This window comes from Passer montanus, unplaced genomic scaffold (assembly GCF_014805655.1).
Source record: "Passer montanus isolate IOZ18808 unplaced genomic scaffold, ASM1480565v1 scaffold15, whole genome shotgun sequence".
In the NCBI taxonomy this organism is placed as follows: Eukaryota; Metazoa; Chordata; class Aves; order Passeriformes; family Passeridae; genus Passer; species Passer montanus.
In genome coordinates this window covers 8,522,417-8,545,571 of record NW_024362051.1, presented here as the reverse complement: position 1 = coordinate 8,545,571, position 23,155 = coordinate 8,522,417, and the positions used below count along the sequence as shown (strand labels likewise).

General features: G+C 54.9%; 2 protein-coding genes across 5 annotated transcripts in view; one reads left to right on the top strand and one right to left on the bottom strand.

Annotated features, from left to right (window-relative positions):
• Nucleotides 1-4,983, top strand: part of CAMK2A (calcium/calmodulin dependent protein kinase II alpha) — a 34,542-nt gene extending 29,559 nt beyond the window's left edge. For both annotated transcript variants that reach the window (XM_039701153.1, XM_039701154.1), the window contains one exon: nt 108-4,983. The gene's annotated coding sequence lies outside the window, so the exon portion shown is untranslated. The remainder of the gene's footprint in view (nt 1-107) is intronic.
• A 2,221-nt stretch (nt 4,984-7,204) lies between these two features.
• SLC6A7 (solute carrier family 6 member 7) lies at nt 7,205-20,983 on the bottom strand. 3 transcript variants are annotated; one of them, XM_039701809.1, is made up of 14 exons: nt 20,466-20,676; nt 14,846-15,026; nt 14,064-14,195; nt 13,265-13,499; nt 12,641-12,779; nt 12,224-12,358; nt 11,487-11,590; nt 10,824-10,948; nt 10,345-10,457; nt 10,138-10,269; nt 9,711-9,810; nt 9,258-9,358; nt 8,930-9,097; nt 7,205-8,013 (listed from the first exon to the last, which is right to left on the bottom strand). In XM_039701809.1, exons 1-14 carry the CDS (start codon nt 20,496-20,498, stop codon nt 7,798-7,800), a joined length of 1,914 nt encoding a protein of 637 aa, XP_039557743.1. In that variant the 5' UTR covers nt 20,499-20,676; the 3' UTR covers nt 7,205-7,797. The 3 variants fall into 3 exon arrangements, with proteins under 3 accessions (XP_039557743.1, XP_039557742.1, XP_039557741.1); XM_039701808.1 differs by adding an exon at nt 20,914-20,983 and having other exon boundaries at nt 7,871-9,097; nt 20,466-20,646; XM_039701807.1 differs by having other exon boundaries at nt 7,871-9,097.
• Between the last annotated feature and the right edge of the window lie 2,172 nt (nt 20,984-23,155).

The window sequence follows — 23,155 nt, the reverse complement described above, 5'->3', positions numbered from 1 at the left end:
TGTGGGGGGGAGATGGCTGGTTGCTGTGAGGCAGCAACGGGGAGAGGGATGCTCTGCCAAAGGGATGGTGAAAGCGAATTCCGGCTCCTCCCGTTTGTGTTTTGCAGCTGAAGTGTGGCCCTGCCCGTGCCGGGTTTGTCACTGACTGACTACCAAGGGGAGACCCCCTCCGACGTGTTCACCTACGGGACTTTGGCTGTTGGCTCTGCTGCTTGGTTCCCGCTGGAATAACCCCTCGCTTCTCACCGCACACACACGACAGCCCCGCCAGGGCAGCACAAGCATCCATCACCCCCACCCTGCCGGGGCCACGGCGCTGGGCCCCCTTCCTCTGCATGAACCAGAAAAAGAGACACCATGGACTTAAACCCAAGCATCTGGCCGGTGTACAGGCCCCCCTCGGTGGGCCTCCTCACTACCCAGCACATCTCCTGAACTGGGCTCAGCCTCATCATCCACCTCCATCCCCACCTCTGCTGGCAGCCCTCCGAGGAAGAGGGGGGCAGTTTTCAGCCGCTCTCTGCTGCATCCTCCCTGCGTGCTGGTGGATTTTGCTTTGCTGCTATCAAGGTCCCTGTCTGCTGCCATGACTCCTGCCTGCTCCCAACCTGAGTTCCTGCTTCCCAGCAGCCTCGTCCAGGGAACTGCAATTCAATCCATTTGCCAAGTCCATTTTTCATGCGTACCTGTGCAAGGAGGGCCGTGTTTGGATGGGTGAGTAAAGACTATCTGTTCATTTTCTCTTCCCAGCACAGGCTGGCTCTTTCCCAGGAGAGCAAGTAGGTTTGCACCCTGGCTCCAGGCAACTGCTGTGCCAAGAAGGATGCTCTCCCTTCTTCCTCCCTTCTCCCTTTGGAGCAGAGACTGGCGATGCTGGGAGAAGAGAGGAGGAGAATGACAACTGTTTCCCATCAGCACAGACGGGACCTGGGGCTCTCCCATCCATGTCTGGGGCCTCCTCCTCACCCACCACCCAGCCTGGATCCTTTACCCCAGCACCCACCCCTGCCCCCCACACACAGCACTGGCGTTCCCTTGCTCCTGACTCCCAGGGTGGGATGGGGGCAGCCAAGCTGGCTGCTGGCTCGGGGCACAAACCTCCATGGCCCACGTGACTCCTTCCAGCGACAACAAGGAATGCAAGCTTTAGTGACAAACTGCAGAATCTGATTGTGCTTCAACAAAAACAAACAAGCCTTTCGCTGTCTTCTCCTTTGAGCGCATGCCTTTTTATAGGGAAAAAAACCAACCTACCGTGTATTTCGTAACTTGATTTGAGTATTTGCTGAAATGGATCTTTATGTAATAACTAGAAATATTCAACTGTTTAAGTGGGGCAGGAGGGGGGATTTTCGGGGGTTGCTGTTTTTCATTGCGTTTACATTTGAAGTGGGGTTGTTCTGCCACGATGCTCCTGCCAGGGGTCCCACGGCTGCCAGCCCCCTCCTCTCACACCGTGGTGGCTTGTCCCATTCTGTCCCACAGTGCTGGGTGGCAAAGGCACCCATCTCCAGGGGCACCCATCTCCAGGGGCACCCACATCCCCGTGGCACCTTCCTGCACCCCATGGGTCTTCCTGCAGGGCAAACCACAGTGGTGGCTCTGGGAGTGCCACCAGCATGTGGCTTTCAGGACAGAAGACGTGGCCGGGAAGGGGAACGTTGGTCTCACCTCTTTGCCATCAGGTAGAGGTGTGAGGGTGGGTGTTTTTCTGGCAATTCTTCCATTTCACATTCTCTTTTTCCTGACTGGAGCCTCTTCACTCACTGATGTGGGGCTCCTGCAGCACTGCTGCCCCGGGGTACTTTCTAGCTCCACTCTCTTTGTCTGCATGGTGTTTAACTTTCTAGACGGTGCGTGTGTTGAAAAACAAAGAAACGAACAAAAACTGCTTGTTTTGGAACCTAAAAAAAAAGGAAAAAGGAAAAAAAAGGAAAAAAAAAGAGGAAATGTTTCCTCCATGTAAATTCTGAGTGTGTATTTTGCCTTTTCTGTGGTTTTGAATGCTTTGCTCTCTGTTGAGGCAGGGATGGCCACCATGCCAAACGCAGCTGCGTCCTTGCAGACTGCAAAAATATTTTCCCACTGGATGGAGGGGAAGAAATCTAAACTGCTGGGGCACGGACAGGCCCTGAGAAGTGTTTTGGTGTGTTCCTCTGTGCCAGCAGTGCTGCTGGTGATGTTTGTAGGAGATGCCTTTTCAGGGGCAAATCACAGAGCTGATCCATGGGTGCCCATGGGGTTCCCCATGCCTTTGGTGGACCTGTGCACCATAGGCTTGCAAGAGTTCCCCAAAGCAGGGAAATCCATGCAGGGAAAGGATTAGCTTTTAAGGTAGAGTTTGGGTGTTTTTACAGATCTGTTTTTCTTCCTGTAGTCATGTAGTGCTGAAGTTTTTTTAATTTTTAAAGGAAGGACTCAGCTCTTTCACAGTTCTCTCTCTCCCTCTCCAGAGCTGGCTCTGAAGCCAGCCATGGTCAGTGTCATCCACCTTCTGATGTCCAAGCTCTCTGGGTGTCAAAAGGATTTTTGGGAACTGGTATAAGGTGGATGATGATGGAGGACATCATATCAGGGCTCTGCATGGGGGCTGAAGGGAAGATGCCATCACAGCCTGGTTTTGAAGCTGATGATAGCTGTGGACCTTGGATGGACTGTGAGGGTGAAGCTGCTCCAGCAGCTGCTACTGAGAAAGGACTGGGACTGGGGGTCTGGTGGGATTCCTGGGAATAACAGATGAGATGTTGGGGTAGATACAATCTCCTTTCACTGAGAACCCATGGTCACTTCTAGGGAGAAGCATCTTGACTCCCAGGAAGGCTTTGGGGTGTCTTTTTGGGGGGAGTTTCTCCTTGAGGTTTTCCCTAAGGTCATCTCCCCAGGAGGCAGCTGGATGTCCTTGCAACACTCCTTTGCAAGGGAAGCAGAGTCTGAAGTTTAAACTCATTCTAGTCTTCCAGTCAAGCTGCAGCCTGACCAAGGAAGACCCAACTTCCCAACGTGCCCACACTGGCAGCATTAAGCACCTGCACTTTAGGGGTCTGTCCTGCCTGGTGTCTCTGCCCCACCTTGCCCTGCTTCTCCAGAGCAGGTTCCTGTATCTCCAGAGCATCTCAGCAAGCACTGATGGACCTCCACCTTTTATTTCAGTATCCATGGAAAGCATCTGTTTCTGTCTTCCTTTGCAATTGCTGATTTCTCCTAAACTTGCAGGAAAGCTGTATAAATAAGTTTCCATCATCCTTCTTTGGCTGGAAGAGCCAGGGATGCTGCTGTTACATCTCTACTTTTCAGCTGTTGGCACTGTCCTTGACACATGCAAACGAGCACTGCCCCAACAATCCCACCATGGTTCTGGGAATGACAATGTCCAGGGATGTTCCCAATAAGCAACATGGACAGGGCCACCTTGTTGGGATAGAGTTTACCACAATGGACATCCTGTCCCATTTTCCTCAAGCCTGGAGATCAGGCTATGGCACATTTAATTTCCTGGCACAGACAGAACTCCTCTCCTCCGGTCTCCTGGTGCCTGGGTCAAACCAAACTCAGAAGTCCTCCAAACTCATCCTCTCTTCCACCTCTCCCAGACCATGGGGGATGTCTAACTGGAGGCACTTGCTGTAGTGGTGTCGAGCTCCCAGCTCCACAGGTGGGTTTGGGAGCTGCCTGTTTTCCCTTCCTGGCTGCCAAGGTCCACTGGCAACATCATAATTTGTCACATCTTGCTGATGCATCCCCTCTGGAAGACAAAGAGGCCTCTGCTCTTTGCTGGAGGAGCAAGCACCCTCCTCCTCACCCCAGCCAGACACTGCTGGGGGAGTTGTCTTTCCCCTCCAAACCCACATGAAATGCCCTTTCTGCCAGTCACCAAATCCTTGTCTGACCCCACACCTGCCTCTCCTCCCATGGATCTGCAGAAGCTGGAGCAGGCAGCAGTCATCTACTCCCCCTTGGAGCTCTCGGTGGGCTCTGCAGCCCGTGGTGGGATGGCAGTGCCGTGTGTGAGTGGGCAGCTTCACAGCCCCATGGACCAAGAGTGTCTGCCAGCAGGAGATCACATCCTCTGATCACCCCAGGAGACAGACTGACCCTTCTTCCCCACCACAGGACGGGCTATGGTGTGCTCCATGCTCTTGATGCTGCACAGATCCTCCAGCCAGCAGAGACCTCGCCCTTGCCCATGTCCCAAGGTGCAGGTCATGTCCGTATCAGACAGGGAAACCCAGATGTGAGCAGGCTGTGGGGACACCAGAGCAGGGGCTGGTGGCCACTCTGCCACCAGATTGATCTGAATCTCCTTCCCTCCTGCAGGTCATCAGCAGGGAGTGGGAGAGAGGGAGCAGTGGAGGGGACTGTATAGAGTGGCTCCTTCCTTCTTTGGATTGTTGTCCCTTTTTTCTAATTGTTGCACAATTTTAGGGCTTTTGTAACATTTTTTGGACAAGCAGGGAAAATATGTTAACAGTGGTTTAAGGAAAGAAAATGAGATCTATCTCTCTCTCTTATATATTATATATATATAAAAAAATATATATACTTACAGGAAATCTCTATGGAAATATTTATTTAAGATGATAGCAAAAAATATATTATAATTAAGAGTATACCGAGCTTTGTCACGTAACACAAAATCAAGCCCCGGGGAGGGGTCGCTGCCTGTCCCCTCGTGTCTGTTCGTCCGTACGGTTGCAGCTGAAGCCTTTCTCTTCTCTTTTTGTAAGTGCACTCGAACTGTTGAGCAGTGTGACCGTGTTGGATTCAGTGGGAACTTGGGGTGGGGGAGGATTGATTTTGTTTCCTTTTCCTTTGTCTTTTCTGAACCTGCGGCTGTGAACAGAATGATCACTGCTCAAATCGGATGCTCTGTTTGGGGAGGGCGGTGCGGGCGGGACGGGGAGCGGGGTGGGGCTGGGAGGGAGGGCGAGTGTCAGTTTTATTCTTGGTGTTCAAGTGCAATAAATAGCTACCAACTTCTGAGCATGGAAACGGATGATTCTCCGTCACTGCAGTGACTCAGACCGTCTGCCACCCCCTTGTCCCTCCACCACCACACTCCTGTCCTCGAAAGCATCGAGGCTGAGACCAGGCCTTGGGCAGGGGCTGCAGGTATCCTGCTGCCTGCAGGATGCTGGGACTCTGGACACTGCCCCGCTGGTCTCCAGCATCTCTGGGGTTCAGGGAGCTCAGTGTCCTGCCCAGACCTAGCTCATTGCCATCCAGCCCTTTCCCCAGGGACAGGGCTTTGGGTGCTGCAGGTGTCTGGGAGCCCCCAGCCGGTGTTCAGGATAGATAGGGGGTGCCCACTGGGCAGTTTGGGGGAGTTTAGAGGAAGCTGCTGCTCAGGGTGAGGGGCACAGGACCTCCAGCTGAGTCCAGGGAGGGTTTGGGGGGCTCCCAGGGGCACCTGCTGGGCTTTGCTCATGCAGGTGGGCTGGTACCCCAGGGGACTGGAGTCAGGCTGCCACATTCCCTGTTCCTGCTCCACGCCAGGCCCACCCCAAAGGGGTGCCCCTTTGCCCCCTGTCCCTGCCACCTGCCCCAGCAGGTGTCAGCACTGGAATGTTCCCTCTGCTGCTTCCCCCCCAGCCCCGGGCAGCCACGCATGGCACAGCACACGTGTCCCCTGGATGTGCCACTGCCCCACTGCCTTTTGCCCCTGGTGTCCTCCCTCAGTGCCAGCTTTGCCTCCCAGCCACGTCCCTGGCACGGCCTCAGCTCCATCCCTCCCATCGCTCTGCAGCACAGTGCTGGGTGGTGGCAGCTGCCCAAGGAGAGCCCTGAGGATCCCAGGATCGCAGTGGGGATTTGGGGAATATGGCAGGACCCCATGCAGGTAGGAAAAGCTGAGAAATATCAGAGACTGGACCATCTTGGTCAGCCCAGAGCAGCTTCATGCTGTGGGAAGGCATCAGGTTCTCCTGGTTCTTCTGGTGCTTTGTGGCCAGCAGCACCATCATGAACCCCTGGAGTCCACCAGCCCCCACAGACCCCCGTGTGTGCCCCTCCAGGGGCCACCCAGCCCGGGCTCCCTGGCCAGCCCCACAGCGATGGCTGGGCAACACCGTGACCTCCAGAGGCCTCCTGCTCAGTAAATAGTGTCAAGGTTAGAGCAAGGGATTCATTGGGGCCATAAATGTTTATGGCAGGCCCTCCCCGCTCCCCAGCCGCCGTGGCCTGAGCTTTCCATCAGCCACGCTTTTATGGCTGGACTCTAATGATTAACCCGGGGCCAGCAGGCGAAGGGGCTGTGCTGCCAGAGCCCCACACACCCCGAGCAGCTGGAGCTGGGGACCCCCATCACCCCCACCACGGGCTGCAGCCATGGGGGCTATGGGGAGGAGGACGGGGAAAGCCATCGGGGCTCCTGCAGGAGAAAGGAAAGGCACAGCCATCTGGAAATGGGCTCGACATCCCTGGACAGGAGGAGGTGAGCAGGCAGGAGGAGGTGTAGGAGCCAATCCCACGCTCTTGGAGGGGCAAAGGCAATAATTAAATCTCCTATACTGTGGGGAAAGAAGACTGCAGCCTCCTGACAGAATTCACCCTGGAGGCTCAGGCCACAGTGCCAGACCCAGTACACCAGGAGTATCCAGACACAGACCCTCATTTTTCTTTGTCCTACAGTTTTGTCTTTTACCAGGACAAAGATTTGCAGAAAAAAGGCCAGAAGGAGCTGTGCCCCTCTAGATGTGCATGGGAAGCCCTGGAAGCTCCTCTAGGTGTGCCTTTCTTCCATGCTAAAGACACCCCAAATAACCCAGACAGGGGCTGTGTCACACAGCTATGGGTGAGCTGATGGCACAAGGCACACGTGACACTGGGATGGTGGGGACTGGCAGCATCAGGTCCAAACAGCCTCGTCCAGGAGGTCACCAAGCCCCTCAGGCCAGCAGTGTCAGCAGGAGGTGGGACATGGGCTGATCTACCCCAAAATCACACACAGACACTGAAACCCAGCCCTTCTCCTTTCCCTGGGAAAAGCAGCACTCAGGGCTGGGGTCACACCTCGGATCTCCCTTGGCAACAGACACAGGTCCTCCTTGGACACTGGGTCCAGCTGAAACCTGTCCCTGACCTCCTGCACACCTGAGGGACAGGTTACACCATCTCTTCTCTCCCTTCAAATCACCCCAACCCTGCCAGACACCACAGGGAAGGGCCACCCTGACCCACCAAGGTCCTTGGGGGATCTACAGCCTGGTTTGTTTATAAAGCCTTTTCTTTTATTCTTCTGCTCGTTTATAACTGCTCGTTTATTAGGTCAAATTGCTTTAGGAGGACACTGATTTGTGCTGGTTTTGCTGGAATACCTCTGTGGGATCGGAGCACTCTGGCACACACTGTCCTCTGGGAATGGAGGCTGTTACAGATTCTCTCACACGTGTTTATGGGTTATTGGAGTCAAATACAGACAAACAGAGAACAGATCAACACACAGGAGCTCCTTCTCCTCCTCCCCACCTCCTGCAGCCTGGACATGCCTCCACCCTGGACAACCCTGAGAGGGGACAGCAGGGCTGGGGCTGCAGGTGGGAGTGGGACAGGCGTGACACTTCAACCAGACACTGTCACACAAACACAGGGACTCATCACACAGCTTGTCACACTGAACAGAAGCACATTGGGGACGCCAGGACAGGCAGCAGCTCTGTCCTGGCAGGGCCAGGGTGGTGGTGGGGACCCTGGCAGGGTCAGCAGCTCCTGACTACTCCTTGAAAGACCCCCCAAGCCGTCCTGAAGTGCTGCAGTGCAACCTGTGCAAAATGGGAGGCGAGCTCCCCCCCAGCCTGTCCCTCAGATCATGGACTCCTCCTCGTCCTCCTCCTCCATCTCGCGGTCCACCTCGATGGCCGTGTTCTCGTAGCTGGTGATGCCCCCGTATCTCCTCATGTGCACCATCAGGGGTTTGGGGGACTGGCTGCCAGCCAGGCTGGCCACGTACATGCCGCTGCGGTTCTCCTCCAGGGACGGGCCCCAGTCCATGGCCGGCCTGCTGGCCTGCTGGAGCCGCTGTGGGGGACAGGCAGAGCACAGGCACCCTGCACCCTCCGCTCCCCAGCAGCACCCCACCCTCAGCTCAGCCACCACCGCCAGGGCCCTGCTGGCCCACAGGGACTGAAGGAACCCCCAGTGAGGATGGGACGGGGTAAAAACTTGTCCTGAAAACTTTTGGAGAGGTGGTTCTGTCTAAGTGTCTTGCTGTGGGCTGGGGAGGTGTCATGGTGGTGAGGGCTTGGAGGAGTGAGGGGCTTTTGTAGGGCTGCAGCCCTGTGCTGTGGGGTAGAGCCACTCAGACAAGGGGTTAGCCCTGGCCAAGGTGGCTCCTGGCCATGTCACAGTGCCCATGGCTGTGTCAAGCCAGGTTACAGCCAGCAAGTGCTCCAGCAGGGGATTGCTACCTGGAGAGGGCATCAAGCTCTGCTCCTCTGCTTTTAACAGAGCAGTGAAGGGCTGGGAAAGCTGTGAGCAGCCAGCAGCTCTGTAACCTGCTCCTAGGAGAAGCCTTTCAGGGCAGGGATCCCATCTGGGCTGCCTGCACAGTCTGGCAGCTGCCTGCCTTGCTGTGGCATTGCTCTTGCCAAGTGGGTGCAAAGTCCCAGGTGCCCATGGCCACCCCACAGTGGGGACAATGTGCTTCCTCACAGGGCACAGCAGGCTTGTTTTGGAGTGGGAGTGCACACTGGGCTGCCCCTTGGGAAGCTGTTTGACTCAGTACTTGCCTGGCATCATGGGAAGCAGCACTACTGGAAATGCTTTGGGATGTGTCATCTCTCACACCCCGTGGGTGGCAAGGGGGAATGGGGACACATGCCTCCAGGAGAGAGGATACAGAAACCTCCAGGGATACTGACTTGGCAGGGGCTTGTGCTCCCTGCTGCATATTTCTGGGGTGCTCCCCAGCAGTGTCAGCCCCAGTACCTCCTACCTCCCACAGCGTCCCTTCTTCTTGGAGCACAGCCACCACCATGCCCATAGGAATCATCAGGCAGGAGAGGACTCCCATGAGGATGCCCAAGACCTCTGCCCAGCTGGGGAAGCGGTAGCTGCCATACTCAGAAGGCTGGTACTTGACAATGTTATACACCAGCAGAGCCTGTGGGATGGGGAGAAAGTGAGATCATCCCAGAGGTCTCATGCTCAGAAAAGGCCTGGAGATGATGGACAGCTCCCAGAAGAAGCAGGGAGGTCACCCAGGGGTACTGGCAGCACCGTGGTTTTCCAGCACCATCCAGCAGCTCAAGCTGAGCATTTACCATCATCGTTGCTGGGGACAGGACCATCCAGCAAGCTCTGAAGTAGGGGCCTGGTTTGAATCCCAGCATCATGTGGATATCTCGGCAGAACCTCTTCATGCCTGCAGGAGCGAGAGGGACTCAGAAGCTTTGATCCCTCCCCCAGAGCCTTGTGCCTATAGCAGGCTGCCCTGCACTGATCACAAGCAGTGGTTTGTGTCCTCCACAGCAGTGTCCCCCCACCCACCTGGGAGATGCAGGAGGGGGCCCAGCTGCTGCTGCCTGAAGGAGCAGGCTCAGCACCACTCGTATCTTTGGAGAGGTGAATCAAGTGGCAGCCAAGAAGAAACAGGTGGTGGGAGCAGTCTCATGCTCCACTGTGAGGCTGTTGGTTTCCCTACTGCTCCCTCTAAATCCTCCTCCATACAGACAGCACATCCTTCCCTGTGCCCCTGTGGGGACAGGCAGCCTTACCATAGACACGTGTCACCACAAGGCAGGTGGTGATCACCACCACCATGAGACCAAAGCCAGCACTGTAGTCATCCAGCAGGACCAGCCAGTACATCCCACCCTGTGGGGACAAAGCACAGAGGCCAGCATCTCCTGGACCATCATCCTAGCAAACCTCCACCCGTGTCCTCTGACTTTTGGGGACCCTGGGGAGGACAGCAGTCAGCAGCCTCAAGAGACATCAGTCTCCTTATGGGCTTGGTGTAGGAATGGGAATGACACCGTGTCACTCCCCTTGGCCCTCACACCTTCTGCAAGCCCAGGCTGTCTCTCTCTTTCACATGGTTATGTATATGAATATACATGTGAAAACTTGTCCCCTGACCTAAGTTCTCCCTAAAATGAGCCCTAGTTGGTCCCCACCATGGGGCCACCCCCACAGCCATACCTCTGTGGTGAGGATGAGCCCCATGAGGAAGAGGGCGATGCAGATGGCAGCTGAGAAGGAAGCTTTCTTGGGCCGCAGGTAGTAGGGGAATTCGTCTGTCACTGCCGTGACGATGGTCTCCATGAATGCAAACTGCAGCAGGAGAGGGTGCCCTGAGCCCTCAGGCTGCCTGGAGTCCACGGCTGTCTCCGTGGGCTCTGTCCTTACCTGGCTGTCCAGGCCCAAGGTTAACAGCATGAAGAAGAACAGGAATGACCAGAATGGAGAAAGGGGGAGCATTGTCATGGCCTGGGGGTACACCACAAAAGCCAGACCAGGACCTAGGGGAGGCAAAGGACAGCAGGGTGAAAAGGTGGTGACAGAGCTGGGCATGGGGGGATGGAGGAGAGGAGAGCCCAGCAGAGCAGCACCATGGCAGAGACTTGCCAGGACTCTGGCAAGATGGGCAGGAGGTGGCAGAGGGTGGAGAAACAGCCTGTTCCTTGCTCACACCTTCATTAGACATCACTTGTTACTCAATATTTGCACCACAGGAACTTATCTGCCCCCTCCCCTCCCCCTGGCCAGCTGAGCATCCACCTTCATCCCTCATGCTGACACCCTCAGGCACCTTCCATCCTGGAAGGGATGTCCCTCAGCACACTCAGGCAGAGGGAGAAGGGGCAAACATCTTTGTTTGGCCTCACCTGCTTTTGCCACCTGGTTAACAGGGACCCCCAGCTCCTGGGACATGTATCCCAAAACAGAGAAGATGGCAAACCCCGCCAGGATGCTGGTGATGGCATTGCCCAGGGTCACTATGAAGGTGTCCCTACAGAGAAGGAAGAAGATGCTCTGAACACGCTCATTCCTTCCCACCCCACACAGCGCACGGTGGCATTGCCAGCCCCAGATGCCACAGTAAGGTGACCCAGTGACTGTCCTTCAAGGCCTCTCATGCAAGTGCTTTCCAGGGTCAAATGGAGCATGTGTTTAATGGATAATACTGTGGGGTTCCTCTAAAGCTTTCTGTCCCCTGTGAATGGGGTCAGACCAGAGGTCACCCCTCTGTCTTTCAGTGAACTACACTGGATGCGGGGCACAGGGCACACATGCACAACTCCAGCCTCAAATATCCTCAGCTTTCAGCACCTACAACCCAAAATGTCTGAGCTGGGTGCTCTGCCTTGGTGCTTAGGAGAATCCCTCTGTTCTTCTCAAGCCTGTACAAACTGCCAGGAATCCCCTCAGTGCAAGGAGCAGAGCAAGGTCACTGTGCTGCACCACGGGCTTCTGCTGGCTTTGAACCCACCAGGTTTTCACAGCTCCCCACAACCCATAATTTTTACAAGACAGCAGCTGAGTCCCACCTGTAGATATTCTGATGGAAGGTGTTGTACGAGGCGAAGGTGAGGAGGCCCCCAAAGCCCACCCCAAGGGAGTAGAAAATCTGCAGGGCTGCCTCGATCCACACCTGGGGGAAGGAAGCAGTTCTGAGGAGAGCAGGGGTTTGGAATCCTCCACATGATGAAGATGACATTAGAAATCTGCTTCCCCAGAGCCCTGGGCATGTCTTCCCCAGCACTCCAAGCATGCACAGCTATGGGATATTTGTCTTGTTAACACTCACCTCTCATAGTGGATCAGCTGGCTAATGGAAGGGCTAATAAGAATGTTTTAGGGCCAGCCCAGTGTGGCATTAAATGCTGCTGTAAAACTGGGTGGTCTCTGGATGATCATCATTGCTGACCCCCACTCCACATGCTGGGATTTCTTGAGAACCACAAACACTCAAATCCACCATGGGCACCCATCAGCCCTTCACAGGGCTGGGATGATCCTGCCCTGGTCCTGCTACTCAGGGGAGTCTTGATAACATCCCATCCATGCAGAGCCATAACCACATGCAGAGGGTGGGGACACATGGGAATAATGGCCTAAACAAGGTGTGGGACAAAGATTTTTGGTCTAGGAACAACCAAGAGAGCTTTAGACTAGGGTGTGGCCAGAAAAGACACCTGAGTAAGGGAACAGCCTCTGTGGCATTCAGGAGGTGGCAGGAGAAATTTCATTTTTGTGTCTTGAAAAAATTGCACATCCTACTCACCTTGGAGGACAGCAAGTGATCAAACTGGGGTGTGAGGTAAAACTGGATCCCCTTCCAGGCCCCCTCCAGGGTCACGCCACGAATGAGCAGCATCACCAGGATGAGGTACGGGAAGGTGGCAGTGAAGTACACGACCTGTGGGAGAGCAGAGCCAGCAGGGAGAGCTGGGAATGGGAGCACAGCGTGAGTGCTGCCCCCACACCCTGTCCCTAGGGTGGGACACATCACCCTGGGGTCCTTGGGCTGCAGCAGGGCTGGTGTGCCAGCCCTGCTGGTGTCTGGGTGTGCAAGGCATCCCCAAAATATCTTATACCCAGCAGATGCTGCTTTTGGGTCTCACTTTGCCAGTGGTGCAGAGGTGCACACACCGGTGAGCATTGCTGTAGGTCCCCCCAGAGGAGAGCAGCCAGCCCTTACCTTGCCAGAGGATTTGACTCCTTTAAGGATGCACAGATAAACAATAGTCCAAGAGAGGAGCAGGCACAGACACAAGTTCCAGCGGATCCTCCCAGGATCCCCAATCCCCGAGCTTCCTTGGATGTGCAGGACATACCGGCTAGGGAGGAAGGAGAGCTGCTAGTGAGCATGGGCTGCCTTCTTCCAGAGGCCCTCTGACCCTAGAAATGCCTCTGCCTCAAAATGACCTTGTCAGCTATCACAGACACTGGCAGATCCTTGCCAAGCAAACAGGAACACTCGGAGTGATTTCTCCACCACGTATTAAAGAGCCCAGAAGAGAGAGCATCTCGAGAGCAAATTGCCAGCCATCCCAGACGTGGGATGCATTTTAGTCTAGCATATCTCCAGGCCAACAAAGCAGCGCTAGAACATGGACACCTCCCACATGCCAGTGGCTAAACTGAGCTGTCACCCAGAGCTGAGCACGCGAGCCCATCGCTGCACCCACGCCACCCCGCTGAGTGAGACCTGCAGCATCTGTGCTGTGAGCTGTGCACATCCTCACCCCCCATGCCCTCCCTGTCCTCCCCCTGGCTAGATACCAACCACAAGCCCAGACCTGACTCAGGCTGCCCTCGTTACCTCCAGTACTCCTCGCTGGGGCTGACGGTGTTGCTGATGTTGACGGGGAGGGAGCTGTTCCCCGCCCTGAGGACGTGGTGGTCCAGGCACAGGTCAGTGTTCCACCAGTTGCCACAGTGCTGCCAGGGCAAGTCGCTTGTGAGGGATGCAAAGAGGTAGAAGAGAACGTAAGCAATGATCATATTGTAGTAAATGGCCACCAGGGAGACGATGAGGATCGTGCCCATGCCAACGCCTGAAGGAAGGAGAGGGTAAAGAAGGAGTGAGCTGGAGCAGGGAAAAGCACATCCAAAAGCAGGGTCAGACACTGCACCTCAGCAGCCAAATGATCAACCAGTCCAAGGTTCACCTGCTGGGGGAGCCGCTTATTGCCATTATAACATCTGGACATGCCTTCTCTGTATTGGTGATCTATTGCCTCATACAGAAAACTTTACACCAGCCTGATGTTGAGAATAAAAGTATTTGATCTAAGCTTTTTTTTTAAAATGCTTTATTCTTACCTTTGTTTTTAACAGGTATTGGTTAGATTTCATGCTCTATTTTGTACCAGAGCTGGCTTAATAATCTTCATACCATTTCTAGAGTTGGCCATGCCACCCAGAGCCCTCAAAGACTGACCAATCTCATGCAGCTAATAAACCAGCTAACTCAAAATTCCAGCCTGCCACACCTTCCCCCCAGGTTCCTTTGATTCTAACAAGAGCTTTGAAGACCATGGGATGCTGCTGCTGGTGCATGTCCTCATCAAAGAGCTCTTGCAGAGGCCCCTCAGAGGCTCTGGACTTCACTCACGAACCTTTAAAGAGGGGGCTGATCTTCCAGACTGCGAGTGGCCCCAGGCTGGAGAACTGGCCAAGTGACAGCTCCATGAAGAAGATGGGGATCCCACAGATAGCCAGCATGATGAAGTAAGGAATCAAGAAAGCTCCTGCAAGAAGAAAAAAAAAAAAATCTTGAAATTAATACAGAACAAACACCTAAAGCCTTAATGTGAGACGGAATAAAGCTCATTCAATATGTGTGGCTCTGAGGGATCTACATCAAAATCACGAAGAGAGGGAGGAGCAAGAGCTCTCTGTTAGTGTGGGAGAAAGGGGCTGTGATTCACCTGGTGCTGTGCTTCCCCACTGCTCCCAACTCTCTTTTCTCTTTGACTCTTTCACAAACACCATGAAATTCTCCAGTTATTATTGCTCTGGGAGGAGTTGAACCAACATTTTGTACCATCACCCAGGGCTCTTGCATTGCAAAAGGTTCACTCCCTCCTTTGGTAGCTGGGAGGGGTTTGCTGACCCTACTGAGTCCTGGGGGACACCAGGAGAGCTGGTGTTTGGTTCAGCATGGAGACAGGGGTTTGTCCACGGCCAGGAATACAGAGATGGGCTTGCAAATCCCTTCCACACATGGATACAGGTGCTTAAAACCCAAAACAACCATGGGGAGGACAGGAGGAGGCTTCACCCTGCAACAAGTGCTACTTTCCAGCCCCAGGAAGGGGAAGGGATGTTTCTTCAGGGATATTCTACCAGCCCAGGTCAATGGGTGGGAGAGTGACCACTGCAAAGGATGCCCAAGTACCTCCTCCATTGGTGTAAGCCCTGTAGGGGAACCTCCAGACGTTTCCAAGGCCCACGCAGTACCCGATGCAGGAGAGGAGGAAATCCAGCCGCCCTGTCCAGTTCCCTCTGTCCTCGGGGCACTCGGAGCCCAGCTCCCCATCCTGGCTGCTGGGGCTTACCAGGAGACCTGGTGGCACTGGCTGAGTGAGGGACCAGGGTATGGGAGAGGGCAGACAGGGGTTGAACAAGGAATAAAAACAGAGAATGAAGGAGGGAAGAGAGGGAAGAAGCACCAAGAACTCGTGAGTGAATTTGTGACCCCAAGCCTTGACAGCATTGACACTTGTCCCCTGGGAACATCCTGTCCCAGCAGCTCTCTGTTCCCCACCTCAGCCACTGCCCTGCTCTGCCACTGAGCAAACAAAAAGGATAAATGTGATCCCACGTGGCCAAAGCTCTCCTGGGAAACATGGGATTGTCCCAGTTCATTCTGGGAAGGTTCACCAGGACCCAGCTCACAACCCCAGGTTCCAAAGACATCCATTCACAATAAACTTTCTGCACCTCCTGCAGAATACAGGCACGAGGGCAGTGGGAGAAGCACTGTGGGGTGCCAGGGGGTGTGACACCCAGCCCCACGTGTGTGCCCTGCCAGGCACACTGCTGTCTGTCCCTTATTGCTCCCTGCATTTTTCACACTTTTCCAACTGCCAAAAGCCTGCACTGTGGGAATTCAGTGATACTCCCAGTTGTCCCTGCAGAGAGATGAGAGACCTCCTTCTAGAATTCCTAATGTGCTCTGGATCAATGCAGCACAGGCAGGGCATTAACCCTTTCCCTTCCTCCCCACTGCCTCAGCCCTGCAAGTGGAAATGCGAGTCCTGCAATCCATTTGGGCTGGGGTGATGCACCAGGAGGGCACCTCTGTGTTTGTATGGGTGTACATCAGGTTTGCAGGGAGGTGCTCAGTCTGAATTCCCCCAGTTTCCTGACCTCAGGAGAGCAGGGAAAGCATCCCCACTGACTCCAGAGCTGAAGGCCTGAGCCAGCAGCTGCCAGATGAGATCCCATCACAGATCCACCCACAGCAAAACCAGGCAGCACAGAGGGCTGGAATGAGGGTCCTGTCCCTGTGCCACCCTGTGCTGCTGTGCCCTGGTGTGGGAGTTTGTCATGTTTGTATCGAGGCACAGGAGGATTCTGCTGTCCCTGCTGACAAGGTACCAGGACCAGGGCCAGAGGAGCTCATATGGGAACCTTCTCTTCTTGGGCTCTCTGAAGAAAAAAAGCAGCCATCTCCCTGTCCTTGCTCATAATTGTAGGGAACAAACCCTTGGGATGTGGTTGAGGAGAGGGACCTGGCGTGGAGGGATCAGCCAGGAGCTGTGGGGCTGCTGTACCAGTGTGCAGCAGTGCTCAGAGCCTGCAGCAGGTGCCTCACCAGCCAGGCCCCAGGAGCCAGAGCTGGCTGGTGATCAGGGCTCAGTGCTGCCCTTTCTCGGCCTCGGGGAAGGCGGCAGCCACCTCCTCTCCTCCTCCAGTCTCCAGCTGGACTGGACTGGAGGATGCTCCTGCTGCTGGTTCCCATGGAGACACCGAGCACGATGCTGAAGGAGAGGGCTGCCAGCTCCCCCCTGCTCAGGGTGCACCCCAAACCCCAGCTGCTGCCACTGCAGACAGGCTGCTTGCAGCCCAAAGGCACCAAACACAGAGACAGACTCCTCCCCAGCCCCACCTGGAGCACAAACACCTCGAGGGACAGGACAAGGGCAGACTCTTCTCAGAGCCAACATGAAATGTACAGCTCCACCAAAGCTGTTACACCAAAATCCTCTGTGAAAAACCCATCCCTGCTGGATGCCGCCGTCACAAGGCAAGGGCCAGAAGAAAAAGTTGCAAAAACACAGGCTGAAAAGTCAAAATATGACCCAAAAGTGATCCTGTTGCTATAAAACCAGCAGTACCTGGCAGCCCTCCTGCAGTGGCTCAGCACAGCTCTGTGGTTTAGCAACACCTCCAGGCCATGGCCGTACCTGCTGATTAGCCCAGCACCTCAGTGTGTGACCCACAGCTGTCTGTGCTTGCAGGGGATGCATGGGCTGCTCTGAACTCCCTCCCAGAGATTTCAGCAGCTCAAACCTGTACTCACAAAGCTCCCTGCCAAGTAGGGGCCATTACAGCTGGGTCTTCCCTCTGCAAAATACTGTTTCCCTGTCCATCACATTGGCTGGGGAGCTCTTGTTTTCCAGATTTGAATCACAGAAAACCAGCAAGCAGGGATGCTGGGAGATCATTAAATCCTGTTGCCTAATTCCTGCATCTCTGTGTGAATCCCAAACACCTGCAGGAGGGCACAGGTAGAGCTGCAAAATCTCATTACATGTGGGTTCCTATCCATGAGATGTAGCACAGAAATCAACACAGAAACAACAACAGGAAATGAAAGGAGCCAGTGGGGCCTTGTCCAAACTGTAAATGGCCTGGTCCCTGCCTGAGTCACCATTTCAAGGGCCATGGGATGTAGTTTGTCACTTGTGTCTCAATAATGACTGCCCCCCACCATTAATATCTTTATCTGGAGCTCCACAGCTCAAATTTAGGACCCCAGAGCAGAAAGCAGGGACCACCCAAATGTCAGATAAATCCAAAGGACAATGGCACTTGTCCCCATTGGGCAAGGTGAGGAGATACAGGTCAGGGATGCTGCTGGAAAACACACACAAAGGCAATGCTCAGAATTCCCCCAAATCTCAGCCTTTCCATCGAAATCACAGAAAAACCCCTGGCCTATTTGCTTGACTTGAAATGAATTACAAAGCACAATATTTAAGGCTTCCAGCCCATCCTTGTCCCAAATCTCAGAGGGAAGCAAACCTTCCTTCTCCTGACTGCTGGAAATCTCACACACCAGCTTGATTCTAGAGCTTTTATTTTAGGTTTAATGCTCTCTTTCAGCTTCTGTCATAACAGAAATTCTCTTTTCAGCCGCAGCTGAAGTGCTCCAGTGCTCCAGTGTTGCTCTAGTGCTTTCCACCATCAGCTGCCATCCTTCAGGCCAGGCTCCCGCCTTGCTGCTGTAAACAGACAGGGATCAACAGCTCCCTTGGCAACCACGGCCTCTTTGAACACAGCATCCCTTCCCATTATTCACCAAAAGATGCTCCCAAAGAGTCAGCAAAGCAAAGGTCACCAAGAAGAAAAAGCACTTTAGTCTCTGCCAAGATAAGAGCTCGGGTCTGTAAGGAAATGGCTCTGTGCTAATTATTTTCTCTAAACCAATTTGCTTAAACCAAAACTCAGCTGTATCTAAAGGAAAAAACTCCAGCCAGATCAAAGGTATGTTTTCATCCTCTTTTGTCTCCATTCAAGCTGGCATTGTGGGGTTATTTTGTCAGTGTTTTGTGCGTGATCACAGCCTTTGAGCAGGAGAAATGCCACCCGGCACCAGATTTCTCCCCTGTGGATCTGAGAACAGTGAGTCTCTAAAGTGTGAGTCACTTCAGATTAGTTTGAATTGCTTGCTAATCTCTGAGAGAAAAAAAAAATCTTAAAAAGGCATAAAAATTAATTCAAATGTAATATGACTTACAAAGTGAAGTAAATAAAGCACTGCTATGGTGAGGAAGAGCCCCCCTAAGGGCTGAACTGAGCCTGGGTGACCCCAGCCCGGGGTCACAGCTGATGCCATCAGAGGGACCAAGTGATGGCAGAGCCAGCACAGGGAGGCTGGAGATGGCTGGGGCTGATACAGCAATGTCCAAAGTGTAGGGGGCATGCACAGACACAAATGCTTGTGGTTTTTCATCTGAAACCCTGGGGGAGTTTTGAGGCAGTTTGTGGCAGGCAGAGGAGGGCACTGGCTCAGGTAGGAAGATGCTGCTCAGCAGCCTGGCCAGGTATGGGAAGGGACAGCAGGATCCATGGCTCCCACCAGTGGGACTTAGTCCATTTCTACCAAATAAACCCCAAAGAAAATAACCAAATAAATGAAAACAACACTCAGCTCTTCTGGAGCAAAAACCAACCTGAAATCCTTAGAGCCTGAGAAAGGTCTTCTCTAATCAAGAGCTATTTCCATTTGTCTAAAATATGTCTGGTAAGAAGAGCTTAAAACTCCAGCTCACCAATGGGAAATGGGTGACAATGAGAGGAAGAGGAGGCTGCCAGGGTCCTGGGTGGGTGCTGCAGTGGGGATGGGCACATCTCTTCATCAGCCACCACCAGCTCCAGGCAAGCCCAATGCCAGCGTTGAGCACAGTGCTCCCAAGGTGGCTGTGAGCACCAGCTCCTCCATCTGCAGCTCAGCAATGGTATTTTTGTATTTTTGGGTAATGAAGGACAGAGGGCTCTGAGCAGCACTGGGGATGGGGTGAATAACTCCAGACATCTGCTTTCCATCCCAACTGATCACCATGGGACTAAGTGAATTCCTGAATAAATGCTAAAGAAGGTCACCAGCATCAAGTGGCTCAGAAAGGCATTGGAAGGGGCAAAGACCACTTTTAATGGTTATTGCAGTCACAAAGCCATCTGGAAAAGCAGTTTGTAGGAAAGAGGAAGAAAGAGAAGAGCTAAACAAGATGCCTCCAAACAAGAGTGGAGAAATAGGCTGTCAGGGCCTGCTGGCTGTCACCAGGATACTGCTGGGGTTTTTTACGTCATTTCCCAATGCCCTAGGAATTTCCTGGCAGGGATAAAACCCTCCTGGGTTCTCATTCATCTCAACAGAGTCAACCTGCCCTGTGTTCCATGGGCATGGCTTGGCACAGGGTGTAGCTGAAGAGGCTCCCAGCCGTGGGGCACTGCCTGGGGTGCTCCAGGGAGCAGCAGCACATCCCCATAATGGAGCTGTGGCTGGCACTGTCTCTGCCACCCTGCCACCCTGCTCCACTGAGTCCCCAGACTCAGTTCCCAGTGTGGGGGGAAATGGGAGCTCAGACTGGCAAGAGCAAAGTGGCAATGGAGGAGAGCCTAGGATGGGAGAGCCTGACAGCTGGATTAAAAAAGGGTTTCTGGCAGGATGTAAAAAGGGTTTGCTGTTCTGCCAGCTCTGCTCCGAACCCAGAGTTCAGCATCCAGCTGACCCCACATCACCCACACCCTTTCAATCCTACGGAGGAGGATGATGAGGGGGAGGATGAGGAGGCAATCCGAGCTGCAGGTGGGAAGGCACTGCCCAGCCCCTGCCCGCGGGAGGGACCCCGAGCCCGGGCAGTGCTGGGGCTGCTGGCAGCGGCGCTCCCGGGGTGCCAGGCTGCGGGGAGCCAGCTCTGCCCCCGGTGCCACCCACGGCGCCGGGCCAGACACAACACGAGCCACCCACGGCCGGCAGCGCCTGCTGCCCGGGAGGGGAGGGGGCAGCGGTGCCTCGGGAGGAGCGGTGGGCACAAATGCCCCATCCCGCTGCCCACCATCCCGCGCACCAGCGCTATTCCCCAATATCCCACTGAGCCCTGCCGGCTGCCCACGAAGGCTCCCGAGGGCGGGATGCGGGGCCACGGGCATCACTCCCCGCTCCCACCCTGGGTTATCCCCGCTTCCTCTCCCAGCCTGGGGTACCCTCGCTCCCGGCTGTCACCTGCCGCGGGTACCCCTGGTCCCCTGCTCCTCTCCCTGGAGCATCCCCGCTCCCGGCTCACCTTCCGGAGATGCTGCTGCCGAACCTGCTTCATGCCGGACCCTGTTGCTATGCGCTCCCACACTTTCCGTCTCGCTCCCTCCGGCGCCGGGAGGGCGGAGGGGGAGCGGGGCAGCGGCGGCCGGCACGGAGGGTGGGCACGCACCTGCCGCCGGGGAGAGCCGGGGACGCGGGGAGCGGGGCTGGAGGAAAGGTTTGCCTTGAGAGGAGGATGGCTGCGTGCGGAGCAGGGAGGGAGGAGGGAGGTCTGTCTGTCAAAAGCACTCCTGGCGGGGAAAGGGGGGCTCCGGGACCCCAGACCCCCACCCGGGCAGCGAGGGACAACAGCTGCCACCTCACTCACGCCACGAATGCATCAGGTGTCCCTAGAGAAGGACCTGACCTTGGGGTCACTCTGTCACTGAGCACCCCATGTAGTGATGGCTGCAGATGCCAGAAGCTCACAGCACCTTCCTGTCCGGTTCTGAGATTATTTTCCTGTGGCAGGACACAGCTGGATCTTGAGCAGATGAGAAGTGATTTTTCCCCATGCTGCCTGAGCCCAGCCCTCAGTCCAGGGGAGGGGGATGCTCCAGAGCCGCCAGTCCCTTTGGGTAGCACCAACACATCCCACCACACCGAGGGCAAGAGCAATCCTTGGGCAGTGCCCAGGGCGAGCATCTGAGCCCAGCACACCATGGCCCCCGTGCTGGAGCACAGGTCACATCCCCAGGGTCCAGATGTCCCAGTTTGAGTCAGCAGTGGGATACTGGGGCCTCAGTGTCCAGGGAGATGCTGGCTTTTCACCCTCATACTCAGTCAAATTCCCAATGAGGTGGCAGAGCTGGTCTGTGGAAATGGGAGAAGAACAACCCCACATGTTCTAGGGCCAGTGTGGGACCAGGACAGCTCTGGACTCCCAGTGGGACTCTTTCCCATGATAATATCCTCTTGTCCATCACTTCATCCCTGGACTGTGCCCAGTGCTCTGACGCTGGATGTGTCCCTTCTCCTTGCAAGTGCTCTACAGGCTCCAGCCTGAGCCACACTTCTGCCCAGATGCTTTACTGAGGCTTAAGGTGAGTGGGGATGAGGAGGACAATGACAGGGCTGGAACAGAGAGAACCCGGCCTGACTGATATAAAAGCAAATATCCAGGACATCTAATGGCAGTTGTGCTCCTACAGCCCTCTAAGCACTTCTGAAAATTTTCCCTGAAAGGAAAGGTATTCTCAGCACAAAGACACATTTCTGCAGGAATCCAACATGATGAAGTGGCTCAGCATTTGCACAATGGGTCTTTTAGAGCTAATATTTACCTGGATTTCCCAGAGAAAAAAAGGAAAGATCAAAACTAGATAACCCATAAAACATCTCTTTTCACACACTCACAGCTTCCTCAAAAATAAAAGTATCTTTGGGAATTCACTCAGGCTGGTTTTACCTGCCTTGGACTTGCCCACCAATTCTCCATCTCCCAGCTGCTGGCTGGGAATGCTGAGCCTGGAGCTGGCCAGGCTGATGGCCAGGGGCTGCATCAAGCACTGCTCCTACCTTAGCCTTGTTTGCCTTTCATGCCAGTGCAATCTGGATCAGAGAGCCTGGGCCACCTCATTACAGCTGTCCCAGCCCCACCTCACCAGCATGGGCTGATCTCTGCCAAGCCATTCAGCATCCCTGGGCAGATTTCATGGCCTCGCCTTCTTGTGTCCAGGGCAGCATTTATAATTAGAGACACCCAGGCCTGATGGTGCCCTGAAATGTCCATGTTGATGTCCATGTTCTTCTGGGATGCTCTGTACCTGGAACTCGCTCCTCTGGTTTGTCTGGTGCTGCTCTGGTGGCACCAGCAGCTCCTCATGGCCTGGGATCACCAGGGAGTAGATGTCCCACCCCAGGGGCCTGGGATGTTTCAGCTTAGCATTGCAGGGCTGGACCAAGTCTGGCATTGCCCTGGAGCTGGCTAGAAATGCACTTCATGGAACAGCACACACCAGAGGCAGAAACAGCCAGGAGCAGTGCAATCTAGGGACCCCCAAAACCCCAGGAGAGCACAAGGATGGGCACAACTGCTCCCATGCCCTGATCCCCAAGGAGATGGCACTAGGTAGCACACACAGGGCTTGCAAGCATTTCCTAGCAAGTTTTGTTTTCTCCCACTCCACCTCTGAGCCCTGCTGGGACACCAAGTAAACCTTTCCCTTCTCACGGGCCAGAGCACAGCACACATCCTCCACCCCAAAGCAGCACTGACAGCCACTGGCACTGCCAGCTCTTTGTGACTCTGGAGGGCAAGGAGAGGGCAGAACTCAGGCTGGGGAACACCCCTGCCCACCCTGCCCAGGCAGCCCACACAGATCCGGGTGGCAGCCGCCTGGGAAGGGCTGAGAAGGCGGCTGGCAGCAGGATGGGACCGTGCCCAGACGCGAGGAAGGTGGCAAGGCAGCGGCGCTCTGGTTAGTCACTGCTGGGACGTGTGCCATGCTGGAGGCTGCTGGCAGCACATCCCTGCTCGGCCACATGCTGTGCGTGGCTCTACTTTGGTGATGGTTTCAAGATTTCTCCAAGGAGGGGTAAAGCTGGGCAGTGGGAGATGGTGGAAAGTGCAGAGGGAGGAGCAGAGAAAAACTGTAGGAACTTGTAGAGGACAGCCCCCAGGGTCCCCTGGCTACGAGGGCAGGCTGTTCCCATAAGGGCCAGGCTCCATGTGGG

What these genes read in the sequence shown, in the direction of transcription:
- SLC6A7 (XM_039701808.1), bottom strand. Translation starts at nt 20,498, where the DNA reads ATGAAGCAGGTTCGGCAGCAGCATCTCCGGAAG. An exon ending in GGCAGCAGCATCTCCGGAAG is followed by an intron (nt 15,027 to 20,465) that starts GTGAGCCGGGAG and finishes TCCCTCACTCAG; the next exon opens with CCAGTGCCACCAGGTCTCCT. An exon ending in CCCAGCGAGGAGTACTGGAG is followed by an intron (nt 12,780 to 13,264) that starts GTAACGAGGGCA and finishes CTTCCTCCCTAG; the next exon opens with CCGGTATGTCCTGCACATCC.